Consider the following 20,145-nt stretch of genomic DNA (forward strand, 5'->3'; position numbering starts at 1 on the left):
CCCATTAAATTGCCTTGTTTGTGATCTTTGTGATGGTTGATATTGCCGGCAAGACAGCAACACACCAGACCAACAGAACAAACAACCAAGAACTGAGTGAACATCAACGTGGGGTTAATTCTTTCTATAAAATCTCCCGTACTCGTTTGTTATAAAGCCTTCTACTGATTAAAAGTGTTGCTCTGATGCCTGTGCCGTGTAATGAAACCGAAACAGGGACAAGCAAACGATAGCGGTGGGTTGAAATGTGGAAAAAAAAGTAAGCAAGTTGGCCCTCTCTCTGCGAGCTATTTTACGGGTGGGAGCTGATTCCTACAACGCCTGTTTTAGCTTTCCTCCCTTGCTCCACCCCCGCTCTCGTCAATTAAAGTGATCGATGTAAGCAGTACTGGCCCAGTGCCGCGTATAGCATGACTAGGGCACATAAGAGTGACGTAGAGCACGGAAGGGACACGCGGCAACACTGTTTTACTGACACACACACACACACACACACACACAGCAGCGTACACACAACCCTCCATTCATGTGAACACAAGATTGGGGGGGGATTCGACCACCTCCCTCAACCTCTCGCGTACCTTTGCCAGACGTAAAACTAAGGCCTGTACTCCTGAACCTAACGGCGTCCAGACACTCACATATTTAACAAGGCTTTCATAGGCGTTGTGGGCCTTTCCAGGGGTAGTTCTATGACCCTGATGGTAGTGTGAGCCTTCTTCTGCACCATGAACGTAAAGAAACGCTTATGAGAACCCGACTGATCTCCTATTTGGTATTTGGAAATGACTGATGTAAAAGGAAGTCTCGATCAGAATAAGTACTTCGCTGTACCTTCCCCATTACCATTACTCGATCCGCCACTAAACTGACTCTTTCCTGTACAATCAATAAGCTTCTTACATCCTGCGGTGGTAATAATCATGCGTGCCTCCTACACCTATTCCCCACAGCGTTCTCGTGCAGCCTACAGGCATAGATCGACCTTTCTCACTCTACATCCCCTTCAAGTCTTTCATTCACCTTTCCATCTACTCCTCCCCACTCCACTCCCGCAGTCTTTCATTCACCCTTCCATCTATATACTCTTTCCCACTCCACTCCCTTCCAGTTTTCCTTCCATTCATCCATCTACTCTTTCTCACTCCACTCCCTTCCAGTCTTCCATTCATCCATCCATCTAGTCTTCCCCACTCCACTCCCATCCACCGTACTATCTACTCTCCCTCACTCTACATTCCCTTCCACCCCACTGCCTGTCCCCTTCCTCCCTCTCCCTCCCTCCTCTCGTAGTTCCAGCTTCTAGCAACACCTTGAAACTACTGAATGGTTCCTCTCCTGGCACACAGATGGCACTGGCGGCACGAAGCTTAGCGTAGGAGAGACAATGCTTCAGTGATGCCGGCAATTGTACAGCCGTCAGCCCTCCTGAATATCTCCATCCTGTTAGTCCACATCAAATTTGGGTATCTTAGACCTCAGGTGGGATGAGAAGGAGGAGGAGGAGGAGGAGGAATAAGTGGGCTGAGAAGGAGGAGGAGAAGAAAGAGAAATAGATGGGGTGAGGAGGAGAAGAGGAATATAGGAGGGAAGAAAAGGAGGAAGAGGAATATAGGAGGGAAGAAAAGGAGGAAGAGGAATATAGGAGGGAAGAAAAGGAGGAAGAGGAATATAGGAGGGAAGAAAAGGAGGAAGAGAAGGAGAATAAAGAGTGGGATCCTACTTATAAGTGCCTATCCTCTATTCCTCTCTATTTCCAGCGTTACAAAACCATTACTACTACTACCATTACCATCAGTCAACCGGCCAAATGCAAGAGGTCAGCAGGTCACAACTTACATGCAAACTCAATCCCTCCTTTGCATGCACACACGTCTATGAAATCCTGCCGTGGACGATCGAGCTTGTAAATACTGTAAATCATTTGTGAGCTTCCAGGAAGAGATGCTGTGCGCGCGTGGGTGTGTGTGTGTGTGAGTGTGGGCGGGTTTGCGTGGGCGTGCGAGAGGGAAGGCTTGGGGAAGGGGGGAGGATGGGGGGTGGAAGGACGTGAGCAGTGCAAGTAACATTACTGCGTGGGCGGGCTGGAAACGGATGTGGCAGGTGGTTTAGATGATTGGGTGGAGGAGGAGGAAGAATAAATGGGTTGAGGAGGAAGAGGAAGAGGAAGAGGAGGAAAAGGAGGAATAGGGGTCTGAGGAAGAAGAGAGAGGAATAGGAAGGCTGAAGAGGAGGAGGAGGAAGAGGAATATAGGTAGGTTGAGAAAGAGGAGGAGGAGGAGGAGGAGGAAGAGGTGTGCTGAAGAGGAGGAAGAAGAGAGATAGGTGGGTTGAGGAGGAGGAGAAAGATGAACCGGTAGGAGGAGGAGGAGGAGGAAGAGGAATAAATAAGAGTAGGAGGAGGAGGAATATAGGTGTGCTGAAGAGGAGGAAGAAGAGAGATAGGTGGGTTGAGGAGGAGGAGAAAGATGAACCGGTAGGAGTAGGAGGAGGAAGAGGAATAAATAAGAGTAGGACGAGGAGAGATAGGAGGCGAGAAGAGGAGGAGGAGGAGAAGAGGAGGATAAATTTAAGAGATCTCGAGGCTCAGGGAAAAAGAATGGGGTCACTGAAGGGAGGGGAAGGACTGCATAATATACTTCACAAATACAAGATCAATTCCGAGACAAAAGGAAAGAAAGAAGCGAATCATAGACTACATAAAAAAAACATATAAATAAACGACATGTGTGTAAGAAAGAGAAGGCAGAGAAAAGGTGAGAAAGGATGAAAAAGGGGAAGGAATAGGGGGACAAAGAGAGGATAAAATCACCACCCACAAGGAAAATGGTTATAGGTTGAAATTCATGAGAGGAATGTGATAAAGGATCGAGACTGATAAGATAAAGATTAGAACAGGAAACTAAGAAACATATCACGATTCCGCTAACTATAATGACTCCCACCATCACCCTTTCATCCATTTCCCATTCTTCTCCACCTCCCTCCACCTATTCATTTCACAGCTTCAAATAGGTCTTACGATGTAGGTGGAGGTGAGGGGTGGAAGGATCTACTGATAAGACAAAGATTATAAACTGGAAACGCAAACTATATAATGACACCCACCACCACGTGCCCTTCATCCATTTATCATCCTTCTCCACCTCCTCCACCTACTCATTCCACAACTAAAAGGTCTTATAAGTGAGTAGGCGTGGAAGATAAGACAAAGGTTATAACTGGAAACGCAAACTATATAATGACACCCACCACCACCCCTTCATCCATTTCTCATCCTTCTCCACCTCCTCCACCTACTCATTTCACCGCTACAAAGGTCTTATGATATAGGTGGAGGTGAGGAGGGCTTGAGTGGGCGTGGAGGAGGAGGAGGAGAAGAGCTGCTGGTGGTGGTGCCGAGTTGTGAAATGTGGCAACCTTCCACTTGGGGGAGGAGAAGGGGGAGAAGGGGAGTAAGGAGAGCTCTCTGGCCTCACTCACTCCACTTACTAAACACGTAGAATATGTTTGTGGGGGAGATGACGGCGGGGAGTGCAGTGTGCAGATAACAACTGATTCCCTTCTCTCCTCCAGCTCTGGGGAAAAAGGTGAAGCTTCTGTGGCGCTGGAAGCATAACTGGAGGTGAGAAACCGCCCCTATGACCTCTACGAGTCTTGAAATATGACCCAGCGAGACTCATTCATTGGGAGACGTGTTCTGGAGGTGCCCCCGGGGAGTGGTTTAGTCCCCTGTGGCCCCCTGTGTCTTTGGTTCAGTGAGATGTGACTCCAGGTGGGATTGTGAAGGGTGGTGTGGCGAGGGTGTGACTCTTGGGTGTGGCTCTGGGAAGGTGGTCTCGGGTCGTCCTCGTGAACAGGAATCGTACGTGTTTGGCCCCAGTGTGTCGTGTGTTGTGTGGTGTTCTCCCCTGTGGTCACCTGTGTTCTGTGCTCCCCCAGGTGTCGCCCCCCCGGAACCCACATTCCGGGCACCTGGGTTACCTCATATGCCTGTGGAGGTCAATGATATACGGACCCTGGTTTCGTTTACTCGTTATGGCAAAGGTCAAGTCAGGTCAGGGAGTGTTGATAGGAAAGGAAATACTCATGGAATCAAAACCATTAGATACAGACTCACCTGGTTTCGTTTACTTATTATGGACAAGGTCAGATTAAGATGTGTTTGATAGGATAAGATATACTTGTGGAATCAAAGCCCTTAGTTGAGATATCTGTATTCCTATGTTCCAATGATGTTGCTGCCCTTCACAATTTAATCAGTCAGTTTTATTCAGTCACCAGCCTCACTAATATGTAACTTTGCAGAAGCCGCTGACACCCTTGAACTACAGTGTATTCTCATTTAGCTCTGCAGTGGCATGTCAGTGATGTATGAACTCAAGTTTAGTTTTCTTATTATGGCCAAGGTTAGATAAAGACATTGACAAGAAAAGAAATACTCCAGGAATCAGACCCTTAGCTATAGTATTTGTATCCCTATCTTCCAGTCATTCTGGTGCCCTCACCTGCTTAACACACCTGGTTACTACCCCATGTGCACAAGTTAGGCAATATGCTTCCAGCCCTTTACAGTTTCATCAATCATTTTTATTCAGTCATCAACCCCACTAATATGTAACTTTGCAGAGGCCACTAACACCCTAGAACTACAGTGTATTTTCATTTATCACTACAACTTTCATCATCGTACACTGAAAGTTGCCAGTAACCTAACAAAGCGGAACTTGATCACTGCAAGTCACTGTTAGTTTTGGTTCACTAGTCATTAAATTCCTGTCATGCCAGCAGGAGTGGGGCCGTGTGCTGGGTTGATGAACCAATACAAGCTTGTCAAGTGAGAACAGCTAACTTGTGCCACCTCAAATCAGTCTATCCAAGCTTGACCATATATTGTGAATGGTGTGGTGGTTAATATAAAGCATTGCAAATTGTAGAATATATATTGTGAATCAAGTGGTTTAGAACAAATACTGCAGCCTTCATGTCTACAGAATGAGTTGCAGAGTGTAGTAAGTCTCTGGAAATCACTTTTTGGGCAAGGTTGCAGTATCTTTGTGCTGAACCAGTTGATTCACAAAGTGTTTTCTACAATTCGTGCTACTCTGAGGCCACGCGCAACTATTATGTAGGCTCCCATTATAGGTATTGTGTATTCGCTGAAATGATGATAATTTAAAGTTACCAAAGAATGATAAAGATGCCACAACTAAATACCAGGAAAGGTTTGTCACCACAGATAAATAAGAATGTCACAACTAAAGTAACAGGAAAGGCTTGTCACTGCTAAATATAGAGAGGGATTTATGATAAACATCACCACTTATCACGCTACAGTTGACCTAACACCGCATGCATAGTTTTATTTTTATTTTTTTTTAAGAATGTTGGTGGTTGCTTTGTTATTGTAAATGTACGTAATGCGAAGCCTGAATCTAACCTGAAGTGAAGTGACATGATGGCCGTGCGACATGCCTGACAGAGACCAGGTGACGCTGTAGTATTCTATCCATCTGTCCATATCTCCGACGCCCTGCTGCCTCACAGGAACTTCCCTCCAGGGGGTGGCCACGGCAGAAGTGTCTCCCATCTCTCCCTGTTCTGGCACTCCCTCTCAGCACACTCAATCCTGCTACTTCCAACTCTCACGCTGTAGTTAGGCTTCCAAATTACAATGATTGAGAATCAGGGTGAGGCAGCGGCCCCTCGGAGGGTAGGAGTGTGAGGCAGCTGTGCCACTTCCAACACAGGATGAGTGCCAGCCTAATGCCGGCTGGAAGACAAATACTTTCCTGTTACTTTACTTTTTTCCAGACAATGAAGTTTTTGTGATGCTCTGTGACAAAACTGTATTGATAGATATCCTAGGGAATACTCAGTGCTTTACTTTCAATACTTTAATCATTTTCAAGGGCACCAGCCTTTAGTAGCATTAAGAGGAAACCCTTTAAGAAATTGCCTCAGTTTGCCGTGACGTTAACATCAAGGTGTTGTCTTGGCAGGTGGAATGGGCCAAAGGTCATGCCAGGGAGGAGTGAGGAGAGTCACCTGGTATGGCATGAAGACTTAGGAAGCCAAGCAGCGCGAGGGCCGCTGATGGGGGGCCGTGGCGAGAGCTCTTCACCCTGGAGCGCACTGCGTCGGGTGGCCCCCCTGATGATCCTGGCGTCATTCATCGTCTGCCTCGTCCTCTACTATGTCTCTCCCATGGGGGCTGCAGCAGTGTATGGTAAATGCTTTAAGCTTGGTTTCAGTCAGTTAGTTCACCAGTGTGTCGCAGAAGGCAGCTAATAAATCACTTGATAGGATGTTAGGTAGATTTCATAACATGAGTTCTAAACAGTTGCAGCTGTGATGATGGCTTATTAATACCAATGTACATGCGAGTGGCTGCATGCTTGCTGCTTTACATTTTCTATGCTCTTAATGCTTCTTGGGGCTTCTGGTGCTGGCAGTCCATATTTTGAGACACCAGCGAGAGAACCTCAGCACTTAACAGTGGTAATTTATCACCTTTGGTAAGGACCTAATTTAAAGGAAGCTGGTAAACCACTAGCAGTGTCAAAAATCCAAGGACTGTCAGTATTCCCCAGGGAACTCAACACAGGTAGAATGTGACAATAGAATAATTACAGCTCCCTCAGCAGCCTCTGAGACCACTGGGCTTGATTCCGTCACAACAGAAGCTTACCGCAAGCGGCTACGCATCAGGGGCACTCAGAGGCGGCTGCCCCAGGCCCTCATCATTGGGGTGCGGAAGTGTGGTACTCGAGCTCTTCTGGAAATGCTGAACCTCCATCCCCATATTCAAAAAAATGGAATGGAGATGCATTTCTTTGATGAGGACGAGCGTTATGCAAACGGTCTGGAGTGGTACAGGAAAAAGATGCCGTACTCCTTTGACAACCAGGTACAGCCATGGACATCTTCAGGGGGGTCAGGGCTCAGGGCTCAGTTTTGTTCTGCATTTCTCTCCTTCAAGTACTGCAAGCTGATAATGCATAGAGTGACTTGGTTTAGTTAAAACATTGGTGTGAAACTTTTTCTTTGAGCTTTCTATCAGCTTGTCCCCTTGACTAAATTCCTGCTACTTTGTTATGAGATACGAAATTAGGATACATTATAAGACTAAAGTTTTTTTTAATAATCTGTAGGCCATTATTATGATATTAACCAAAATAACTAAGCAATATTTAAGTCCATTCTTCAAGCTCATAGCTCTTAAATTTCATCATAAAGTAGGTTGTACATTAAGAAAGCCTTGCATCACATAAAAATAACTATTCTCCATGTAATAAGACTCTTGAGATGAGTTTTAAGTCACATACATCACATTAACAACTGTAAAATTTTAAGACATCATGAAGGCAATTTATAAAGGCAACAGACATCCCAAGGTCCCTTTAATCAAACAGCAGACAGCCCAGCATTCAACAAGATGTCCCAGTATGTAATAAACAGTGACATCCCAGTACATAGCCGAGTATTCAAAAAGATATCCCACTATATAATCAACAGCTGACAGCCCAGCATTGAACAAGATGTCCCAGTATGTAATCAACAGTGACAACCCAGTACATAACAGAGTATTAAAAAAGATATCCCTTTATATAATCAACAGCCCAATATTCAACAAGATATCCCAGCATCCCTTTATCCAATACCAAACAGCCCAGTATTCAGCAACAGATATCCCATAATCCATTTATCCAATACCAAACAGCCCAATATTCAACAACAGATATCCCAGAATCCCTTTATCCAACACCAAATAGCCCAGTATTCAACGACAAACATCCCAGAATCCTTTCAATCAGCTGGGAACATCCTTGCGTCCCTTAGATCAACACCAGATACACTTCCTCATTGCCTTACCGAGAACCACACATGAGCAAGCCGGCTTCACTCTCCTGCAGGTCACTATAGAAAAAGACTCCTTCCTACTAACATCCTTGCATCCCTTAGATCAACACCAAATACACTTCCTCATTGCCTTACTGAGAACCACACATGAGCAAGCCCACTCTCCTGCAGGTCACTATAGAAAAGACTCCTTCCTACTTCATCTCGCGCGAGGCCCCCGCCAGGATAAGGGCCATGAACTCCACCATCAAGCTCTTGCTCATCGTGAGGGACCCGGCGACGCGAGTGGTGTCCGACTACGCCCAGATCATGGAGACGAAGCTAAAGAAAGGGAGGCAAGTGGCACCATTCCACAAGCGAGTCCTCACGCCGGATGGGGAGATCAATGACGGGTAAGTCTTCCACCTCTTGAGAATGTCTGTGATGTGTGTCAGTATGTTGATGTGAGGAGCGTATCTCCACACCTCTCCACCCGAAATTGACCTCTCTTTTGGCCGCTCTTTTCTTTTGTCTCCCACACACACGGAAAACACACCAGAAAATGATTTAAGAGGAAACAATTTATACAGTGAAAAGCAAAACATCTCATTCCCCAAACCGACTCCGGGGCCTTTAAATCTCTCTCTTAATTGCCTAGAGTACCGAATGCCTGCAAGGGGATCAGTTAAACCCCTTACCTGGCCATCCGTTGAAGGGGGGAAGGGGGGTTAGGTTAAGAGGTAAAAAGAACCACCTCCTTCCCTGCAATCTACACCATACAGCTGTACACGCCTTCTGTCTTTCCTTCTCTCCTACCTGTACCTTTACCACTAACCCACTTCCTCTTCTTACTATACCCTTGAGTAAAAATAAATAAAATAAATAAATGTTGAAGGATGATGAGGGTAGGGTATGTTCGGGTAATATTCCCCTGTTTGCATGTCCTATTCTGGGGTGACGGGAGGGTATGCTGCCCCCCCTATGAGAATGTTAGTTATAGTCTTTCTAAATCCAAGGGTCGGGTACTTCACGAGGCCAGTTATGTTTTTATGCCTCGTTTTAGTTTCCCAGTGTAGGGTTTTTCCTGATATGGCTACGAAAAGTTGGAATGGTGTAAAAGATTGTGAGAATAGCTAATCCCTTGTCAATTTAACCTGTCCGCTGTGATTGGTATGGATTTGGCTTTCACTGGTAGCCTGGTAACGTATAGTCCCAGGTCTTTCTCTGCCTCTGTGGTGGATAGAGGAGTGTTTCCCATGTAGTACTGGTATGCTGGGTGCAGGACTTTACATTTTTCTTCATTGATTTCTAACAGCCATTTTTTGTTCCATTCCTGTAGCTTGGTGATGACTTGTTGTAGGAAATCAACAGTCAAGGGGTTAAAGATTTCTAGTGTGTACTTTGCCTGAAAATTTAAAGTAAAGGTCAGACAAGTTTTTTTCTCTCTGTTTAAAGATTTCTAGTGTGTGCTTTGCCTGAAAATTTTACGGTAAAGATCAGACAAGTTTTTTTCTCTCTCTATTTAAATATTTCTTAAGTGTACTTTGCCTGAAAATTTAAAGTAAAGATCAGACAAGTTTATTTTTCTCTATTTAAAGGTTCCTAATGTGTACTTTGCCTGAAAATTTAAAGTAAAGATCAGACAAGTTTATTTTTCTCTATTTAAAGGTTTCTAATGTGTACTTTGCCTGAAAATTTAAAGTAAAGATCAGACAAGTTTATTTTTCTCTATTTAACGGTTCCTAATGTGTACTTTGCCTGAAAATTTAAAGTAAAGATCAGACAAGTTTATTTTTCTCTATTTAAAGGTTTCTAATGTGTACTTTGCCTAGAAATTTAAAGTAAAGATCAGACAAGTTTTTTTCTCTCTCTATTTAAAGATTTCTAGTTTGTACTTTGCCTAAATTTAAAGTAAAGATCAGACAAGGTTTTTTTTTCTTCTCTATTTAAAGATTTCTAATGTGTACTTTGCCTAAGAATTTAAAGTAAAGATCAGACAAGTTTTTTCTCTCTTGTCAGTAGGTCCATGGTTCCCTCTGTTTCAGGTTTAAAGCAATACAAATCAGCCAGTATGCAGTCCATGTCCTGCGCTGGCTGCGGGAGTTTCCCCGAGAACAAATACACATCATAAACGGTGATAACCTAATAAGAGATCCCTTCGCAGAGATCAATAAGGTATGTGCTCTCCCTTGTGTGTGTGTGTGTGTGTGTGTGTGTGTGTGTGTACTTCACCACAGCCTGACCACAAGCTGGACCCATCATCGCCACAAGTACAGTATTTTGGGATTGTTATGATCTGAGAGTTCAGTAATCACGTCCTTCCGTCTGGATTCTCCCTCCATAAATTTATGAGAAATAGTTCATTGTATATGTATGGACTTATTGATGAAACAATATTAGTACCTTATTCATAACAAAGACACCTATGATCTTGGATAAAATCAAAGTTAAACCTTCTGACCTTAACAAGGGCAGTACCCCGCTGGGTCCCCACCCGGCACACAGGCTGACCCGGCAATGTTGTTACAGGTACAGCAGTTTTTGAGGCTTCCCCCCTACATCACACCAGACAACTTCTACTTCAACGAGACCAAAGGCTTCTACTGCATGAGGAATGAAACATTTCAGAAGTGTTTGGCAGAGGCCAAGGGTCGGCCCCACCCTTATGTGGATCCTACAGTCATGTCTCAGTTGCGTAAGTTTTTTGTTCCTTTCAATGAACAGTTCTACGAGATGGTCGGCCAAAACTTTGGCTGGCCCACCTCTTAACACCTCTACTTCCCGGCGTGCTGGAGGCTGCCCGGCCCAGCACTCAGCGAGGCCAAGCACCTGCTGCCCACCTTATCCCTTTCTCTCTGTTATCCATAATCATAGTACAATTTCACAGTGATACTTTATCTTATTTATGTCTGTTGCATAAAGGATCTTTTAAGCACAAGAAGTGAAGCGAGTGACAGAGAAGTGGAGTAATTTATTTTTAGATGTCTATCTTTACGCTAGGCAAGGTTACCTGTGGCAAAACATGCTGTGGCTATATCACTGTGTCTTGCTGAATGTGTCTGTGACAAGAGAATATATTTTGAGATGCTGATTTTGCTCATTAATTTAATGGTGAAATAGTAGCACTACATGTGTAAGCCATCAAGCGTTAACATGCATAGAGCATAACTTTGTAATGTCTGAATCGGAGGCCACATCAATGAATTTTCTCAAGGCAAGGCAGCACACGCCAGCGCTGGACCACCTTGTCAACACCCGCCTTGGGCTGCACCAGCACCAGGAGCATCGGGCAAAACTATCTCATTTTTAAACTGATCATAATGGATATTACAGTTTAAAAATCTTGCTTGTAAATATCAGGCATTTTGTACTTTGATGCACATTGCTATAATTAAACATGCCACCACATTACAAAAACGACCAACAATGATATCTTTTGACAGCAAAGATGGACAACTTTTGCTTCACTGAGGTAAAAATTCTCCAGAAGTTTCTCATTCTCGAACTCTGAGATACAAAGGTCTTCAAAACATTCCATTTATAAAACCTGAGAAAATTCTTTTGTGTGGCTCCAGGCATGGTGTGGTGTCTAGTGCAATAGGTCCTGATTAGTCACTCACTGTCTTGTGCACCCCAATGATTGGCTCTGACATGTCTCAAGAGAGATTTTGAAAACCCAGTTAACTGGAGATACACTCCAAGGGACATTCTGGATCACAGTTTCCAGTGAGACTGTCTCATCAAATCAACATAAAAAGTAATTGACTTTTGCATAATGTCTTGGTGGCAGCTTCATTAGTTTGAGAGGATTTGTGCAAACTTTTGTGAGGAATTATGAGCCAAAGTGTTTCCCTGGGGCGTGGTGGCCTGGTGTGGGGCCAGGAGTTGTGAGCATCTCCATGATGGCTCATCACACCAAGGAAACATAAAACCCAACTAAAGGATTTAGAGCATTTATGTGTGTGTGTGTGTGTGTGTGTGTGTGTGTGTGTGTGTAGCCATCAGGCTCTTTTTGTATGCATGTGTGTGTGTGTAGCATGGCCAGGTAGGATGAAGCTGAGGGGTGTTCCATATCATCTTAGGCCTAATGTTGTGATTGTGGTAAAGTTACTGATATGATGGGTTGTTATGTTATGCAAGTTGCTGTTATCAGTGTCATAAACTAATGACAAGGAACCGCCTGTGAGTGGTATTTACTGATAAACAGCTGAAAGCAGCCACTCGGAGGAGGAGCCGAACACACTGATAACAGCCGCCAGCGTGTGTTTGCAGTCTCCACTAAAAGTACCAATTATCAAGAGAATTTCATTAGTTTCTCTATGTTCAAGACTGTCATGGTGGTGTGTGTTCTCAAAGATCCAACCTAAAACTAGTTTCTTAAGACTTCTTCATAACCACAACAGTGTATCTGGGACGGTGTGAGTGGGCAACCTTACGTACATGTAGTCAAGTGTGTGCATGGGTGTGTGAAAGGAAAGCAAGAACTACAGTGTGTCTAAAAACAGTTTAGTTTAACTCCTAAGCTATAAGCACATATATAAGGGATTCAATTCTTCTCCTTCCTCTTGGATTGCACATTATACATATAACTCTGCACCTCTTTGGGCCTCCTCTGTCAGTCTGTGGTGAGCTCTGTGTCCCGCCTCTGCTGCAGCACCCGTAGGGCATGACAGCACCTGGCCGGGCCACAAGCGTCGTTGTTTCTTGTGACTGTTGTTGCCTTTTACACGGGGACGAAAGGTGATCTTCAAATCTGCCGTGCTGCTCAAGGCGAACTGGACAAAGTTTATTTTAAAACAATTCTTTAAGAAGCTAACTTTTTAGAAGCTTAAAACATCTTGTAATTCAATTTTCAAGATGCATTTTATGGAAAGTTATAATGAAAGCCATGGCAGCGCATAATTAATAACAGTGAAACCACTTAAGTGAAAGGCATGTCAGTTATATAAAATGTTGTTTCAGAAGTTTTACACTTGGTAAAAGTTCATCACAAAATTATGTTCTGCACTTGTACATAGTTGATGTTTTGAGTGTTCATGTCAGGCACCGCTTGTAGAGAACATGACAGGAAAACCTGATAAACCAGCTGTGTGTGGGCTGGGCCCTTCCTTCACCATGGCCGCAGCACACGCCAGAGGTGACGAGTGCATGCCCTCCAGTGAGCCGCGCTCCCAGCAGCGAGCCGTGATGAGAAGGTCACCTCTCGTCCTTACAAAAGCAGCATTTAGTAACGAGTCTGTCCAGTCTTGCACTTAGCCTGGGGGTTGGCATTTGTCGCCCCCACGCCTCTATTTGCACTGATATTGATGTAATTTTTAAAGACTAATGGCTTTGTGATCATCTGCTGTCTTTCATCATATATTTTGTAATATTTCATTAGGTATATGGACACCAAAAGTATTTTTGTGAGAGCTATGAAGTAATGTACATACTTTTTTTTTAGGGGGGGGGGAGATATGAATGAGGCAAAGAATATTTGTGCACTGAAAATATTAACAACTTACTTTGGGGCTTTGCCTGTTGAATATCTCAAATAAATGATATTTTCCTTGATTCTCTCATCAACTGCCTTTGTCTGAGGTGACTGTCTGTCTGGTGTTACATCTGACTGGCTGCTGCATTGACAACACTCACATTTGACCGTTTTACTAGGACGTGAAGAGTAATTCTTTCAGTCAATCAACAAATATATGTTTGTGAATTTCCAAGTAACTCATTTCTCTTTGTAACTGGAAATTTAAGTTTTCAATACAGGCTGTGTAGGGGTGAGGCGCCGGTGGCCTGCCCCGCCTGTGTTGGGGTCCTCTCCTCTGTTCCTGGCTCGGGAGCTTCATTCCCACCTCCATTATAAATCTTTAAAACTGCTCTGGGCAAACATACACATGTAGGGTTTTGTGTTGCGGTTATAAATATAAATGCGTCAAAATACTCAGTGATGGGACTTCAAGACAAAACTCGCATACTTTATACTCGTATTTTTATATTCAATATTTGGTGACAATGCGACTTATCCAAATCATCGTTCAGAAAGACAACAGGGTACAGCTGCATATTATAGTTCGTTAAATTTGGGATTTTGAAAAAATACATCATCTTGGGACCAGGTAGCTATAGTTTTATGGTGTTATTTTTAAAATATATGCAGTGTTTACCACTGAACTCAAAGCTTTTGTCTTACTTATGAATGTTCGTGCTTTGAAAATACTCTCCGTGGATTAGTGTTAAACGTCCTTTCATCAGTTATATTTTTTAGCAGGTTAATAAATCAATAAACTCAACAAGTCCAGTCTTGGATAGTCATGAGTCAGCCCGGGCAGACTGTAACGGGGCTAATACAAGTGGGCGTGCATCCCACACACTTACTAAATGCACCTAAATGCCTGTGCCATGAGTACTATATTGAGCCACATTCCTGTAATGCATCAACCAGCCATGAGAGATGTTCCCTGCACAGGTGAGACAGACAGTCACTCAGCCAAAGCGTGGGGTATAAATGGATGTGCTTTTCTTCACAAATTCAAAGCCGATAATGGCAACACTAATGAAGGGGATCCGTGCACTGAAACTACCTCGAAGTGAAGCATGGGACGTGCATTTGGTCTAGTCTCCGAGACCCTTTGGGCCAAAGTAATCCTAAGTGGTGAAGACAGCTGTATATTGTTCACAAAGCTTTTGATGATATTCCCTATGGTGAATAAGTATCTTTCATATTGAAAGCCTGTTGATGTACTATTGATGTTGCACATGGTAATGAGCATATACAAATCATTATTTGCTTCAGTTGTATGAAGGTGTGTCTACCATGCAGTACCGTTAACTTCAGTTGTATGAAGGTTACTTGCGTTGAAATGTATATCATCTCACTGAGTGACACAAAGCTGAAGTGAGGTCAAAGAATATTTTCAACTTAAGTTTTAGTTTCCTAAGATGTTGAATGATATTTTGGTGTTGAGGCAGATTATATATTTCACAGCTTCTAGAAATATTATAGTTCACTCAGAACTCACTGTTCCACTAACTCCTTACAATGTTATGACACTTTTCTGCACACTGTGCCGGGAACTTCCCTGAATGCACCTGAGCTGAGTGCAGGCAGGGTGTGTCTTGAGGCACAGTGTGCAGGGAAGCAGTGACTGGCTGGCTAACAGGTGGAGCAAGGCAGGGAGTGGAGTGGTGTGTGGCTGGGTGGTGTGGCGCTGTGTGCCGCCCCCACAGCCATCCATGTGTTGTTACCAGGCATTCCCAAACACCTCACCATTGGAGAGTAGGAAAACATAATGATTTATCTTCTCAACTCTATAAGATTTTATAAGCAATAACATATATATATATATATATATATATATATATATATATATATATATATATATATATATCTATATATATATATATATATATATATATATATATATATAAACAAAAACTCTAACATTGTTATCTTCTCTCCATCACAAATGAAATTATATTTTTTTAGGATACCAAAAAAACATTATTGGTACTCTCAGAGCAGAATACTAAATATATTTCAGTATATGAATGCATTTGGGCATTTCTTCCATATGAATGCTTTGAGCACAGCGTTGCATTGCAGGATTTTGTGACTCACAGTCTTCACAGGTCAGTGAGCCGGACAAGGCCGAGTGAGTCATGCAACTTACAAAACTCTGACAGCCGAGTGAGAACTATATTTCAAATGTGGAAAACTCATTAACTCATCATAATATTCAACTTCTTGTTCTCAAAATTTACACAGTACAAGCAAGACTTTGCAGTTGCTGGAAAAGATTAACATGCAAAGAAGACGTCAATCCTGTGATGAGGTTTACCTATCCATCAAGATGACTGGCACACAACAGTAAATACAAACTTAATAGAGATAATTTGTTCTTCAAAATTTGATGTGAAAAGCCAAACATTATTCATGCAGTGCTGCTTCACATCCAAGCCACACGGCACATTCAGGAATAGTACTTGCTGCTTTCTTTCCTTCGTGTAGGAACAACAGTGAGTCACATCAGAGTGAACAGTAATGCTTGGAGCACACTTGCTAAACCAACGCTGTTATGTAGTGCGTACTTGAAATTAGTATTCCTAAACTGTTGCTTTACCTCCCCTTGGGTTGCTTTCCCTGCAAGCTGTGACCTAGTAGGCAAGTCTTGTCAGTGTTTTGTTTTCTTCAAAGTAAGTTTACAGCAAGCATCATTACATGATAATTTACAGAAAAGTATACAGAAGTTAGTTGAAAGTTGATACAAACAGAAAACTAGACAATGTCTCTACTATCATCTACACAAAGTCCTCAAGCATCTTGTTCATGAAGTGTTTAGGCAGTTTTTCTCCAAATGAAGACAAGTGTTTCTTGTTGCAACCCTCGTGTGAAGTAAGAGGTGCTCCACGAGAGACACTTGTTCTTGAATCTAAGAGATAACGGTGAACAAGAGAAATCCGAGGCTTGGTGTAGATCCCTGTGTCCAACAGTACAAGAATCGTGTGAATATGCAAGCACAGTGCTTTGGGAGCGCTGGCCCTTCTATGTTCACTCGTGTCTGCATGGTAATAAAAGAAACGTGTGTATGCTGTAAGATATTCTTCACGATTACACTTTACCCTCATATATAGCTATTAATTTAGGGGAGATTTTTTTATGGCAAGGATGTTATATTGCAGCACTTGTGTCCTGCAGTGAGTGGAGAAATATAACTATACTGCAAGACCTTCAATGTTATTGTGTTGTATACAGGTCACTCCCGGGTATCTTTTTGTATGTATAAGTATAAAGCCTGTATGCATTGCATACGATATATTTTAGAGAACATAGTATTGATATTTCTTATTAGTTTTTAATATTATGTAATGTATTTTTTGTACCAAACAAAGTTTTGCAGATTACATATCACACTGGATTATTTTGGACATTTCTTTTTTAATACAATTGTTGCTATTAGATCTGTAGTCTAATTTTAGGAGATATTCCTTTGTAATCAAACCATTTTAGAAAGTCTGTACTCATTTGAATTATTTTTATAAGTAGGTAATTATTACTTAATCACTAATAAGACTCAATCACTTATTTTTGGAAACTTTAATTGGTGCTAATGTAACCATAATTTATCCTGTCATAATGTGACTTAAGTTAAGAATCAATTGGTGACTTACACACTGGGAGGCCTACCATACTCTTGCGTTAACAGTGACTATCTGGTGCTCACTTCACCAGGCAGTGTGAGACAAGCAGGAGGCAGTGCTGTGTTCACTGTGCTGTGTTTCAGGCCTGGTGCAGTGACTCTTTTGCTCTGAGTTTCCCGTTTTCTTCAGCGTGGCGCGTTAGTCACAGGGAGGTGTATCCTGGAGAATAAGCCAACTACTAAGTAATACTGTGGAATGCCAAACTATTCTTTTGTTCTATGTTGACGTTTTAATGTTGTGCGTAGTTGATCTGGAGCTTTGTTGTGATAATGTTGGTGAGAGACAAAGTCTGGGCGTCAGACTCGTGAGTGTTGTGGTTGTACACTGCTAACAGAACAAACAGCTTCCTAGTTGCCAAACTTAGCAAATACAGTGTGTACATATCGTGTTAACCTCTACCTCCTCCTGAGTTCCGGTCTGGTGTAGCCTCGGCGCGGTGGGCTCCCTCACCGTGCCGTTTAGTTGGTGTCAGCACAAAATTGTAGGACATATCTGATGAACATAATATATTTTTGATCCAGTTGAATGAGAGTTATATATGCCATGTACCACACTAATTGTAATAATGCCTAATATGTAGTTTGTTCAGCAATTATTTTTCCAGGACAATATTTCCTCCTTAGTAATGTAGAGCACACTTATGATACTGAGACTACCGGTGTCTGCCCTGCCAGCCGTGCCATGCCAATGAGACCCAAAGGAGCAGGATTCTTAAAAACAAATATCTAATTGATGTGTCAGCATGAAAAGGGCTTTTAATATCACTAACCAGTAGATCTAAAACTTTAACATTCTGATAAAGTTTTTAACGTAAAGTTGGAGACAGAAAATATCAATCCACCTTACTCTTAACTCACTGTGACTGTGGCTCCCTCCTGCATGATGGACCTCTCCTCTCCCACCAGCCCTTCCCTCACACACCTCCCCCTCCCTTTGTCTCCCTCACACTTCTCTCCCTCCCTTCCTCTCCCTTCATACCTCTCTCTCTCTCCCTCCCTTCCTCTCACCTCTCTCTCCCTTCCTTCCTCTCCCACCTGTTTCCTTCCCTTCCTCTCTCACCTGTCTCTCTCTTCCTCTTCCACCAGTCCCTTCCTCACACTTCTCTCCCTTCTTTCCTCTCCCTCCCACCTCTCCCTTCATTCCTCTCCCACCACTCCCTCTTAAACTTCTCTCCCTTCCTCTTCCTCCTCTTCCATGAGCCTTGCCACACAGAAAGAGGTCAGTCAGTCACAAGTTTAGAGAAAGTCGGATGGGTAATTTTGTCCACAACTGTACTTGCTGACCATCATCCAAGGGCGAGTTGATCACTATTGGCTATGTAAGGTGTGAGTGGCCCGCCTGTAGCAGCAGTATCATGGGTCCTCATTTAGCGAACACATTACCTTCAACACCAACTTTTTCTCTTCAGTCGACCCAAGATAACGATTGAGTTTGTGATTACCTCTGTGAACTGTACGAAGAGTATTACAATAGAGTGGCACTTGTGAAGCAAATCTGTCTATATTTGTTGGTATAATACAAAGCCAGTAATTATTTTTTGAATGTGGGCATATTTCTATACAAAGACATAACTTAATGGTTTTGTAAAGGTTAAGAAGTGTAGTCTACATGCTGTGTGAGGTCATGCATAACGGTCTGTTGCCAACGGGCGTATTCATAACACCGCTAATCAGGTTGTGAGTATCAGCACACATGCTCAGATTTACTTATTTAACTTCTTTTTTGTGTGTGAAGATTGTTATCGATACAAGTGCAAAGGATGTTACTTCTCCATAGGTTTGTGTCACTCATCCACTGGTCATACTCAAGCGTTAATGAAGCATGTAAACTATTCTTGTAAGTATTTTGGTCGAGATCCTGTGTTTAGTGGTTCAAGAAAAGAAATAGAGAACATTAGAGGTACTCAATATTCTTATCAGAGTTTCTGTGTCTCAGTATCACATATATTTTTATATAAAGTAATTTTTAAGTACCGAGATTCATCCATGTGAGAGTTGTGTCCCCAAGCCACCCACAGCCTGGCTTGTGGCTGATAATCATACTTAACAAGGTACTACACTGAGGAGCTTACAACACCTCTCACGTGAGGAAAACATCGTCAGTTTCTTGCCATTTGTTTGTAACTAGCAGATCACTCCAGTTCCCATGTTTACACTTGTTAAAGGCCTTATTTGTAAATGACCAAATCCTTATGTCACCACATTACTATTGATGTAATAAAAATATCAAATAACCATCGTTCCTACGTTTCCTCGTGCTCGTGAATACTGTTCGCCGAGGATGCTTCGGGGAAAACCAAGATTCAGGAAAGACCAGTAATGAACTGCCGGCTGAAGAAATGTGTTCTGCATTAATGCAGTTTCAGTAAACAATTTTTGTAAGAAAAACCTGGGATATAAATATCATTTTGACACCCATTATTCTTATTGTTGATGTTTACAGATAATTCTTTAACTTTTGTGGCCAAGAAAATCCGTGCGGTGGAGGGGCGTTGGCCGCGTCCGTGACGGGCCGCGTCGAGGCGGCTTTACGGCCAAAATTGGGAAATTAGACGTTAGGCGAGGCTGGGGGACTCCCCGGGCAGGCCTACCCACCCCATCCGCGACGGCTGTGACCTAACTAGACCTTGGAGGGACACGAGGCGGCCCTCGCGGCGGCCGCTAATCGGTCCCCGCCTCGTGACCGCTGACCGCCGCCGCGGGCCAGGCCGCGCCACCATGAACGCTGTGACTAATAGCTCGCCACACGCACGCCGGGGCCGCATCAGCCGCCTCTTACAGACTCTTCTTAAGCTGCAACCACAAGTGATGCCGCGTCACTCAACGCTACTTCCCCAGGGGGCGGCGAGCTGCATCGGCAGGGGCGCCGCGTGAGGACGTTCCCTCGGAGCAGTGGTAGTCGTCGGTTGAAGTGCCAAACGACACTTGCGTTAGTTAAGGACACACAGTAGTGGTCAGAGTAAGGAACATTCTGTAATCAGCAAAGCAGTGCAAGTCTTGCACTGCAGACTGTATCGTATTAAATATCTACCTGTGGTATAGGTAGGGGAAGGGAAGGAAGTCGGGAAGGCTGTGCCCGCCGGCCACGCCCAGGACAGCATAGGGCTGTAGGCGATGG

General features: G+C 43.3%; 1 protein-coding gene across 5 annotated transcripts; it reads left to right on the forward strand.

The window, feature by feature from the left end:
* Nucleotides 1-3,430: 3,430 nt before the first annotated feature.
* On the forward strand, nucleotides 3,431-19,262 carry LOC126996228 (heparan sulfate glucosamine 3-O-sulfotransferase 5-like). Of its 5 annotated transcripts, none has more exons than XM_050856577.1 (6): nucleotides 3,431-3,625; nucleotides 6,003-6,229; nucleotides 6,645-6,910; nucleotides 8,035-8,255; nucleotides 9,888-10,017; nucleotides 10,372-19,262. In XM_050856577.1, the coding sequence occupies exons 2-6, from the start codon at nucleotides 6,022-6,024 to the stop codon at nucleotides 10,609-10,611; spliced, it is 1,065 nt and encodes a 354-aa protein (XP_050712534.1). In that variant the 5' UTR covers nucleotides 3,431-3,625; nucleotides 6,003-6,021; the 3' UTR covers nucleotides 10,612-19,262. The 5 variants fall into 5 exon arrangements, with proteins under 5 accessions (XP_050712534.1, XP_050712535.1, XP_050712537.1 ...); XM_050856578.1 differs by having other exon boundaries at nucleotides 6,648-6,910; XM_050856580.1 differs by having other exon boundaries at nucleotides 6,684-6,910.
* The last annotated feature ends 883 nt before the right edge of the window (nucleotides 19,263-20,145 follow it).

The sequence above is a fragment of the Eriocheir sinensis genome, chromosome 9 (assembly GCF_024679095.1).
Source record: "Eriocheir sinensis breed Jianghai 21 chromosome 9, ASM2467909v1, whole genome shotgun sequence".
In the NCBI taxonomy this organism is placed as follows: Eukaryota; Metazoa; Arthropoda; class Malacostraca; order Decapoda; family Varunidae; genus Eriocheir; species Eriocheir sinensis.

Excerpts from the sequence above, each read along its gene's own strand:
- LOC126996228 (XM_050856575.1), top strand. The coding sequence starts at position 6,022 with ATGCCAGGGAGGAGTGAGGAGAGTCACCTGGTATGGCATGAAGACTTA. Across the intron at positions 6,911-8,034 it reads CGTACTCCTTTGACAACCAG|GTCACTATAGAAAAGACTCC; the intron begins GTACAGCCATGG and ends ACTCTCCTGCAG. Across the intron at positions 8,256-9,887 it reads GATGGGGAGATCAATGACGG|GTTTAAAGCAATACAAATCA; the intron begins GTAAGTCTTCCA and ends CCTCTGTTTCAG.